This window comes from Salmo salar, chromosome ssa02, assembly GCF_905237065.1.
Source record: "Salmo salar chromosome ssa02, Ssal_v3.1, whole genome shotgun sequence".
NCBI classification, from domain to species: domain Eukaryota; kingdom Metazoa; phylum Chordata; class Actinopteri; order Salmoniformes; family Salmonidae; genus Salmo; species Salmo salar.
Window position 1 is genome coordinate 8,773,289 of NC_059443.1, and position 11,476 is coordinate 8,784,764.

The 11,476-nt window shown below is 42.1% G+C and overlaps 1 protein-coding gene across 1 annotated transcript in view; it reads right to left on the reverse strand.

Moving 5' to 3' along the window:
* Positions 1–7,184, reverse strand: part of LOC106595550 (gasdermin-E) — a 57,070-nt gene extending 49,886 nt beyond the window's left edge. The window contains exons 1-2 of the mRNA XM_045697133.1: positions 6,979–7,184; positions 6,059–6,314 (exon numbers count right to left, since the gene is read on the reverse strand). Coding sequence (XP_045553089.1) covers positions 6,059–6,314; positions 6,979–6,990 — 268 coding nt within the window. The 5' untranslated portion in view covers positions 6,991–7,184. The remainder of the gene's footprint in view (positions 1–6,058; positions 6,315–6,978) is intronic.
* Positions 7,185–11,476: the final 4,292 nt, after the last annotated feature.

Genomic DNA, 11,476 nt, shown 5'->3' on the forward strand with positions numbered 1-11,476 from the left:
CAGAACTGAAAAAGTGTGTCCAAGCAAGGAGGCCTACAAACCTGACTCAGTTACACCAGCTCTGTCAGGAGGAATGGTCCAAAATTCACCCAACTTATTGTGGGAAGTGTCACATCCTGACCAGTAATAGGGGTTATTTGTTATTGTAGTTTGGTCAGGACGTGGCAGGGAGTATTTGTTTTATGTGGTTCGGGCTGGTGGTGTTAGTAGTAGGGTGTTTGATTTATTATTCCCGGTTTTGGGCACTGTTCTATGTTAATGTATTTCTATGTTCAGTCTAGTCATTTGTATTTCTATGTTTAGTTAATTGGGGGTTGGACTCTCAATTGGAGGCAGGTGTTTTCTCGTTGCCTCTGATTGAGGGTCCTATAAATAGGTATGTGTTTGTTTTAGTATTTTGTGGGAGATTGTTCTTGTTTAGCTGTTTGCCTGACGAGACTGTCAAGTTCGTTTGTGTTTTTGGTTTTCCTTCTTTGTCCGCTAATAAAAGAAGATGAGTGTACATTTTCCCACTGCGTCTTGGTCTCAACCCTACGACAACCGTGACAGGAAGCTTGTGGAAGGCTACCCGAAACATTTGACCCAAGTTAAACAATTTAAAGGCAATGCTACCAAATACGAATTGAGTGTATGTAAACTTCTGACCCACTGGGAATGTGATGAAAGAAATAAAAGCTGAAATATATCATTCTCTCTACTATTATTCTGACATTTCACATTCTTAAAATAAAGGGGTGATACTAACTGACCTAAGTAGGGGGATTTTTACCAGGATTAAATGTGAGAAATTGTGAAAACCTCAGTTTAAATGTATTTGGCTAAGGTGTATGTAAACTTCCGACTTCAACTATATATATATACACTGCTCAAAAAAATAAAGGGAACACTTAAACAACACAATGTAACTCCAAGTCAATCACACTTCTGTGACATCAAACTGTCCACTTAGGAAGCAACACTGATTGACAATAAATTTCACATGCTGTTGTGCAAATGGAATAGACAACAGGTGGAAATTATAGGCAATTAGCAAGACACCCCCAATAAAGGAGTGGTTCTGCAGGTGGTAACCACAGACCACTTCTCAGTTCCTATGCTTCCTGGCTGACCACTCCTTTATTTGGTCACTTTTGAATGCTGGCGGTGCTTTCACTCTTGTGGTAGCATGAGACGGAGTCTACAGTCCAGAGCATGGAGGCGCTACCAGGAGACAGGCCAGTACATCAGGAGACGTGGAGGAGGCCGTAGGAGGGCAACAACCCAGCAGCAGGACCGCTACCTCCGCCTTTGTACAAGGAGGAGCAGGAGAAGCACTGCCAAAGCCCTGCAAAATGACCTCCAGCAGGCCACAAATGTGCATGTGTCTGCTCAAACGGTCAGAAACAGACTCCATGAGGGTGGTATGAGGGCCCGACGTCCACAGGTGGGGGTTGTGCTTACAGCCCAACACCGTGCAGGACGTTTGGCATTTGCCAGAAAACATCAAGATTGGCAAATTCGCCACTGGCGCCCTGTGCTCTTCACAGATGAAAGCAGGTTCACACTGAGCACATGACAGACGTGACAGAGTCTGGAGACGCCGTGGAGAACGTTCTGCTGCCTGCAACATCCTCCAGCATGACCGGTTTGGCGGTGGGTCAGTCATGGTGTAGGGTGGCATTTCTTTGGGGGGCCGCACAGCCCTCCATGTGCTCGCCAGAGGTAGCCTGACTGCCATTAGGTACCGAGATAAGATCCTCAGACCCCTTGTGAGACCATATGCTGGTGCGGTTGGCCCTGGGTTCCTCCTAATGCAAGACAATGCTAGACCTCATGTGGCTGGAGTGTGTCAGCAGTTCCTGCAAGAGGATGGCATTGATGCTATGGACTGGCCCGCCCGTTCCCCAGACCTGAATCCAATTGAGCACATCTGGGACATCATGTCTCGCTCCATCCACCAACGCCACGTTGCACCACAGACTGTCCAGGAGTTGGCGGATGCTTTAGTCCAGGTCTGGGAGGAGATCCCTCAGGAGACCATCCGCCACCTCATCAGGAGCATGCCCAGGCGTTGTAGGGAGGTCATACAGGCACGTGGAGGCCACACACACTACTGAGCCTCATTTTGACTTGTTTTAAGGACATTACATCAAAGTTGGATCAGCCTGTAGTGTGGTTTTCCACTTTAATTTTGAGTGTGACTCCAAATCCAGACCTCCATGGGTTGATAAATTGGATTTCCATTTATTATTTTTGTGTGATTTTGTTGTCAGCACATTCAACTATATAAAGAAAAAGTATTTAATAAGATTATTTATTTCATTCAGATCTAGGATGTGTTGTTTTTGTGTTCCCTTTATTTTGTTGAGCAGTATATTAACACGCTAGAACTGATGCGGACCAAGAAATAACGGCGACAAAACACTGGAAAGACTTTGGGACCACGAGAGCGCAATGGAAGCAAGTCGGTCGGAGGTGGTTTAAACTTGATTCTAATGTAATCTTTTCTTACATGCTGACCAGACCGGACACCGTGTACGCAAGTACCCACGTGCCATCTCCTCATTGGTTATACCCACACGGGTGATTGAAAGACTGAACTGTTTTTCGGGTAGTCGTGGTAATACCATGAAAGTTTAGATGCCAATCACCATGTAAGTTCAAAGATGAAAAAGCCTGGAAGGAGGAGAGGTGACTAGAAACTATTCGGTTGACTGTTTTATGTGTGGATTAATTGTCGGAGTAGAGGACCTTGTGCATTTCAGGTAAAATAACAACTCAATGTTTATATCCCAGGACAAATTAGCTAGCAACAGCAAGCTAGCTAAATAGGACAAATTAGCTAGCAACAGCAAGCTAACTAGCTAAATTGCCATACATGTTTAATGCTTTTCGACCTGTCCCCAAATTAATGTCATTGGTTCAGAGTTTGTTTTGATATTTTAACCTGCGTGTCGTGATCATGTTTGGTGTGGGGGGGACAAAATAAATGTATGCAGGATGGCGCACGCGCGGCCGGTTTGGGTTCAGTGTTATGGAAAACAGTATCAAGCATAGTGTTTTACACATGCTCAGTTCTAGGGTCTCGGGGGCTGCGTGAGTGGAAATGTGAAATCTAAGTTATGGAACTCCCTCGCGTGATTCTGTTGTGGGGAAGAATCCTCAATGAAACTTACATTAAATGTGAAGAATGACACATTTGCATCTGTTGGCCATCCAGTAGCCTATTAATTGATATGCCATTGTAGGCTACTGTAGAATATCATTTGACAAAATAGAAAAGACTATATCACTGGAGTCATTCCAAATCAATTTGTACCACTTGTGTAGCCTACTTAGAGCTGGCACACGGATTTAATAAATAGCCTATAACTTCAGTTTATTGTTGTTGTAGCCTTGTGTTATTATGCAGTTATTAATGGCCATGTTTAGTTCATTAAATTGAAAGTTATCAAAGCTCTATCACAATTGCCGATCAATTGTTAGAACACATTAGAATGACGGTAACAGTCAGTCAGATTAGGCTACAGGTAAACAAACACTGGCTGTTGTTGACAAGCATATTCAGTTCATATACATATTATTCATATTTCATTCAGTGATTGAAATGATGACCTCATCCCCAGTAGCCTATTCCAGCAGGCTATTGGTTAACACAAGCACCCTGCCTGAGGGGCTGCTCTGGTGTTTCAAATCAAATTTGATTTGTGACATGCGCCGAATACATCAGGTGTTGTATTGTATTGTACCTTACAGTGAAATGCTTACTTACAAGCCCCTCACCAACAATGCAGTTTTAAGAAAATACCTAGAAAAAAGTAAGAGATAAGAAAAACAAATAATTAAAGAGCAGCAGTAAATAACAATAGCGGTGCTATATACAGGGGGTACCAGTACAGAGTCAATGTGTCAATGTACAGGGGCACCGGTGTCGAGGTAATTGAGGTAATTATGTAGATGCAGGTAGGGTTGTTAAAGTGACTATGCATAGATAATAACAGAGAGTAGCAGCAGCGTAGGGGGGGGATAGTCTGGGTAGCCATTTGATTAGCTGTTCAGGAGTCTTGTGGCTTGGGGGTAGAAGCTGTTTAGAAGCCTCTTGGACCTAGACTTGGCGCTCTGTTACTGCTTGCCGTGCGGTAGCAGAGAGAACAGTCTATGACTAGGGTGGCTGGAGTCTTTGACAATTTTTAGGGCCTTTCTCTGACAACTCCTGGTATAGAGGTCCTGGATGGCAGGAAGCTTGGCCCCAGTGATTTACTGGGCCGTTCGCACTACCCTCTGTAGTGCCTTGCTTTCGGAGGCCGAACAGTTGCCATACAAGGCAGTGATGCAACCCGTCAGGATACTCTCGATGGTGCAGCTATAAAACATTTTGAGGATCTGAGGACCCATGCAAAATCTTTTCAGTCTCCTGAGGGGGAATAGGTTTTGTTGTGACCTCTTCACGACTGTCTTGGTATGTTTGGACCATGTTAGTTTGTTGGTGATTAGAGGCAGAGAGAGGGGAAACTCTCAACCTGCTCCACTACAGCCCCGTCGATGAGAATGGGGGCGTGCTTGGTCCTCCTTTTCCTGTATTCCACAATCATCTCCTTTGTCTTGATCATGTTGAGGGAGAGGTTGTAGTCCTTGCACCAAACTGCCAGGGTTCTGACCTCCTCCCTATAGGCTGTCTCATCGTTGTCGGTGATCAGGCCTACCACTGTTGTGTCATAAGCAAACTTAATGATGGTGTTGGAGTCGTGCCTGGCCATGCAGTCATGAGTGAACAGGGAGTACAGGAGGGGGCTGAGCACGCACCCCTAAAATACCCCGGAGTTGACGATCAGTGTGGCGAGTGTGTTGTTACTTACCCTTACCACCTGGGGGCGGCCCGCCAGGAAGTCTAGGATCCAGTTGCAGAGGGAGGTGTTTAGTCCCAGGATCCTTAGCTTAGTGATGAGCTTTGAGGACACTATGGTGTTGAACACTGAGCTGTAGTCAATGAATAGCATTCTCACATAGCTGTTCCTTTTGTCCAGGTGGAAAAGGCAGTGTGGAGTCTGTGGATCTGTTGGTGTGGTATGCAAATTGAAGTGGGTCTAGAGTTTCTGGTTAATGGTGTTGATGTGAGCCATGACCAGCCTTTCAAAGCATTTCATGGCTACAGACGTGAGTGCTACGGGTCTGTAGTCATTTAGGCAGGTTACCTTAGTGTTCTTGGGCACAGGGACTATGGTGATCTGCTTGAAACATGTTGGTATTACAGACTCTGACAGGGAGAGGTTGAAAATGTCAGTGAAGACGACGTTTACCTGGGTTTAAAGGATTTATCTATAGTTATGCACATGCACAAAAGGGATGTATTTACAATTATAAACCGGGTTCGAGCCCTGAATGCTGATTGGCTGAAAGCCATGCTATATCAGACCATATACCAAATGTATCACAAAACATTTATTTTTACTGTTCTAATTACGTTGGTAACCAGTTAATAATAGCAATAAGGCACCCAGGGGGTTTGTGGTATATGGCCAATATACCACAGCCAGAGGCTGTATCCAGGCACTCTGCGTTGCATCATGGTAAGAACAGCCCTTAGCCGTGGTATATTGGCCATATACCACACCCCCTCGGGCCTTATTGATTAATCAGAGGATCCCTGTCTTATAAGAGTTGATTGTTTATCTTGTCATTATTGTACTGCCGTGTTTTGTTTATATGGTCTGTCTTTGAGTTTAATATCGACATCCATTGATGGAAAATTATCTGGTGAGTTTAATAATATATTTTCTCTTGCAACATATTCAAATTCCTTTATTACATCATGTTATAGTTCACAAATAAATATAATTTGGATGAAAAAACACATTTTGCTTCTAACGTCATTACAAGTTACGTCGATATTGCTTCTTAATTGGTTCGATTAAATTATGGAAAAAGGGTTTATTGTATAAATGTAGCAACTCCTCTCTTGCTGTAGGAAATAAAGGTTGGACTAGTTATCAGGCTTTTGGGTGGGTTTTGAGTAGTCAACGTTCCGGGAATTTTTTTCTAAACCTGGCAACCCTGCCGGAGGAGCTGTTCTGGTGTTTACCTGGGTTTAAAGGTTTGTCTTCAGGTTCTCCAGGCTTCAGCACATCACTCAGGGAAAAGCCTCTGGACTGGTATTTCGGTTCCTGCCAGAAGCATCCACATCTGGGCCTGGTCTTCACAATGAGTGAGAGGAGATTCAGTTTACCAGAGCTGTCGTTCAGACTGGACACAGGGATCAGGCTACCGTTAGAATCTACTTCCTTCAACATGGATTTTACGGCCTTGGAAATCATGATGGTGGTGGATCGTGTTTCTGGCTGCAGCAAATGACAAAGACATAAATGACAAAGACGTCTAAGATGAACTAAGATGAACACATAAACATTCAATCAATACAACAGCTTCCCCGAAGTGCATTCTAAATACATTTCACACACATGAAAGATGGCAAGACAATCAATACAAACACAAGATTCACTTTCCCTGGGAAAAGAGTGGATCAGAACGGAGTAGCATTGCTTTTGACAAGACAGGAATACAAACAGGAAATCATTTCAGTCAAAAATGCTGGTCATTCAAGTCTATCCAAAGCATGCTGTATATTTTTCTGATCGCAACACTGCAAGAGCTTCAATACCAGGTTCTCGCTGCTTTTTCCTCTGGGTCCTTATGACTTAGAGATACGTTATTAAGAATGAGATATGAATATGTCTGAAATGCATTAGCTAAGATTTCATTACATACTAGTAGGAGGAGTCTCTTTATCTTAACCCCTTGCTGGGAAACTGTCCTGGTCCACTCTTATGTTCCTGCTCTTCACTTCTGTTTTATTTCATGACAAAATCAGTTAGAACTACATGCCACATTACTGGGAAGTATATTCCGGTTTGATGTGTTGTCATCCTCATAGCAGTGAAGCAGTGTTGGGGAGTAGTTTCAAAATGCAATTCAACAAAGCAGACAGTTAGTTCCTACAAGTACCTGGATGTTCATATGAACAATGTGCTTAGCTGGAAAGTCCAAGTAGAGTGTCTGCTCCAGTGTCCAACAACACCTCTATTTCCTACACAGACTCAGGGTTATTGGAGTTTACCAGAGAATAATGCTCCTGTTCTTACATGTAATAACTCAGTAACTCATCCACTTTCACTTTCACTTTCTTCAGGCTACTGAAGCACAGCTTTGTTTTTATACTGCTGCTACTTCCTGTTTATTATCTATGCACAGTCACTTTACCCCTTCCTACATGTACAAATTACCTCAACTAACCTGTACCCCCTGTATATAGCCTCGTTATTGTTATTTTATTGTGTTACTTTTTATAACTTTTTACTTTAGTTTATTTGGTAAACATTTTCTTAATGGCTTGTGAGTAAGCATTTCACTGTAAGGTCTACACCTGTTTTGTATTTGGCGCATGTGACAAATAAAGTTTGATTTGATGAGGAATGTTTCCTTTAAGGCCCTGTACACACTGAAGTTGTAGAACTAATAATGCACAACTCATTTGGTAAAACTGTTTTAATACAACAGAGTGTTTCTGCACAAACAGTGTTGTTTGTGAAATATTTGGTTGTGTGAAATATTTTGTGTAGATGAACTCTGTTATAGCACAGGAATATCAGTATTAGCCTACAGTATTTTAAGGCTCCCGAGTGGCGCAGTGGTCTAAGGCACTGCATCTCAGTGCTAGAGGCGTCACTACAGACCCTGGTTCAACCCTGGGCTGTATCACAACCGGCCGTGATCGGGAGTCCCATAGGGCAGCGCACAATTGGCCCAGCATCGTCCAGGTTAGGGGAGGCTGGGGTAGGCCGTCATTGTAAAATAAGAATTTGTTCTTAACTGATTTGAATAGTTAAATAAAGGTTAAATATATATATATATATATATATATATATATATATATATATTTTTTTTTTAAGTATCATTCACAATCTTTGTGTCCAATGTGTGGTAAATCAGTTGTCCAACCTGAGTGTGTACGGGGCCTAACTGTTACTACAGGGTCAGAAAGTCACATCCATATACTTCACCACTGTACTGTAGGAGAGTCAAACACTAACAGACAGTTATCAGTTCCAAAGTGCAATAACAGTTCTCAAGGTCAAGTTTCAGTTTCAATTTGAACAAATCCCAGGAGCCTTGCAGTAATAACATACTGTGGTATAGGGTTTCTGATGACAACATGTCTATGTTGTTCAAACACTGTGAATCAGACATCACAGAGATGGACTATCATACTGACTATCTATGTTGTTCAAACACTGTGAATCAGACGTCACAGAGATGGACCATCATACTGACTCCACATATTGGGGATGTTATCTCTGAGTATAGAATCATTATTAAAAAGATGGAAAACTTAATCACACTGGTATTCTAAACATCAAGATTACCAGGGTGATGGACTTCATCTTTGTTTTAATAAGTATACTTTTTACACACTGTAGCACAGTAATGTGAGAAAGTTTACACTTTCAAATGAGTATAGAATAATAACAGACTTCACAGACTTGTTTTTGGGACATGATTCTGGTGAACAGTATTTTGAACAGGATTCTGTTTCTGTTGTTGTCATAAGGGTCACTTGACAATGCAAAACATGTAGGACCCCCCTGACCCCCCCCAAAATGTATTTAATTTAACTGTACTGTCTATAAAGATATGAATGTGTATATATGAACAGTGTGTAAATAGTATTTTTGTTGTCTCTTGGTGTCTTTCCAATAGACACTGAGTATAACAAACATTTGGAACACCTTCCTAATATTGAGTTGTACCCCTCAGAACTCTCAGTTCATCAGGACATGGACTCTACACGGTGTCTAAAGCATTCAACAGGGATGCTGGCCCATGTTGACTCCAATGCTTCCCACAGTTGTGTCAAGTTGGCTGGATGTCATCTGGGTGGTGGATCATTCTTGATACACAACTGTTGAGAGTGAAAAACCCAGCAGCATTGTAGTTGTTGACACAAACCAGTGCGCCTGGCATCTCTACCATTCTCTGTTCAAAGGCACTTAAATATTTTGTCTTGCCCATTCACCCTCTGAATGGCACACATACACAATCCATGTCTTCATTGTCTCAAGGCTTGAAAATCGTTCTTTAACCTGTCTCCTCCCCTTCATCTACACTTGCTGAAGTGGACTTAAAAAGTGGCATTAATAAGGGATCATTCACCTGGTCAGTCTATGTCATGGAGAGAGCAGGTGTTCTTAATGTTTTGTACACTCTGTGTTTAACTATTATTTTAATGTAATATCTTATGTTGTTCTTGTCTATAACTGTTCTGTAATTTGTCATGTATTTGTACGTTTCATGTGGACTCCAGGAAGAGTAGCTGCTGCATGTGCAGTATCTAATGGGGATCCTAATAAACTAACCCCCCCCCTCACCCCCCCTCTGTAATGTCCCACTTTATGTTGTATTATCTAATGATTAGAAGAATGGAGGTCGGGACGTCTGATATCGTTTGTTGAACTTTATTGAAAGCGTTACAAGGATACATACACTGTTGTTCACTAGTTCTTTAGCTCAACTAGTGCAGGAGTAAAATACTGGAATGGTTCAAATAGGATTTATAATTGACATAATATCTGCCATTTAGCAGACACTTTTATCCAAAGCAACTTACAGTCATGTGTGTGTACCTGTTACGTATGGGTAGTCCTGGGAATCAAACCCACTACCATGTGACTCTACCAACTGCACTACAGAGGACCATATTCTCTCTCTCTCTCAATTCAAATGGCTTTATTAGCATGGGAAACATATGTTTACATTGCTAAAGCAAGTGAAATAGATAATAAACAAAAATGAACAGTAAACATTACACCCACAAAATATGATGTAAGAATATTGGAAGATAAATTCACAACGCAGTGAATTAACGATCAATGGAAATAGTTGTTTTTCAGTTCAGCGTCTGTTTAGAACCTGCGTGTGGGATTCTAGTCCAGGACTCATAGCTACATAAGGCAAGTTCTCATTGGTCCAAATTGTCTATACATTGAGCCTGAAACGGGATACTTGGTTATTTGGCCGTTGGCCCAATTTTACTGCAAGGATTTATATTTGGTCAACCACTGTCACGACGTCGACTGAAGGTGGCGCCTCTCCTCGTTCGGGTGGCGCTCGACGGTCGTCATCGCCGGCCTACTAGCTGCCACCGATCCTCTTTTCATTTTCTTTTGGTTAGGTCTGGTTTATGTGTGCACCTGTATTGTGTTAGATCGTTAGTGGAGGGTTATTTAGTCTCTCTGTTTAGGTTTGGGTATTGTGTTAGATCGTTAGTGGGGGGGTTATTTAGTCTCTCTGTTTAGGTTTGGGTATTGTGTTAGATCGTTAGTGGGGGGTTATTTAGTCTCTGTTTAGGTTTGGGTATTGTGTTAGATCGTTAGTGGGGGGGTTATTTAGTCTCTCTGTTTAGGTTTGGGTATTGTGTTAGATCGTTAGTGGGGGGGTTATTTAGTCTCTCTGTTTAGGTTTGGGTATTGTGTTAGATCGTTAGTGGGGGGGTTATTTAGTCTCTCTGTTTAGGTTTGGGTATTGTGTTAGATCGTTAGTGGGGGGGTTATTTAGTCTCTCTGTTTAGGTTTGGGTATTGTGTTAGATCGTTAGTGGGGGGGTTATTTAGTCTCTCTGTTTAGGTTTGGGTATTGTGTTAGATCGTTAGTGGAGAGTTATTTAGTCTCTCTGTTTAGGTTTGGGTATTGTGTTAGATCGTTAGTGGAGGGTTATTTAGTCTCTCTGTTTAGGTTTGGGTATTGTGTTAGATCGTTAGTGGGGGGGTTATTTAGTCTCTGTTTAGGTTTGGGTATTGTGTTAGATCGTTAGTGGGGGGGTTATTTAGTCTCTCTGTTTAGGTTTGGGTATTGTGTTAGATCGTTAGTGGGGGGGTTATTTAGTCTCTCTGTTTAGGTTTGGGTATTGTGTTAGATCGTTAGTGGGGGGGTTATTTAGTCTCTGTTTAGGTTTGGGTATTGTGTTAGATCGTTAGTGGGGGGTTATTTAGTCTCTCTGTTTAGGTTTGGGTATTGTGTTAGATCGTTAGTGGGGGGGGTTATTTAGTCTCTCTGTTTAGGTTTGGGTATTGTGTTAGATCGTTAGTGGGGGGTTATTTAGTCTCTCTGTTTAGGTTTGGGTATTGTGTTAGATCGTTAGTGGAGGGTTATTTAGTCTCTCTGTTTAGGTTTGGGTATTGTGTTAGATCGTTAGTGGGGGGGTTATTTAGTCTCTCTGTTTAGGTTTGGGTATTGTGTTAGATCGTTAGTGGGGGGGTTATTTAGTCTCTCTGTTTAGGTTTGGTTATTGTGTTAGATCGTTAGTGGAGGGTTATTTAGTCTCTCTGTTTAGGTTTGGGTATTGTGTTAGATCGTTAGTGGGGGGTTATTTAGTCTCTCTGTTTAGGTTTGGGTATTGTGTTAGATCGTTAGTGGGGGGGTTATTTAGTCTCTGTTTAGGTTTGGGTATT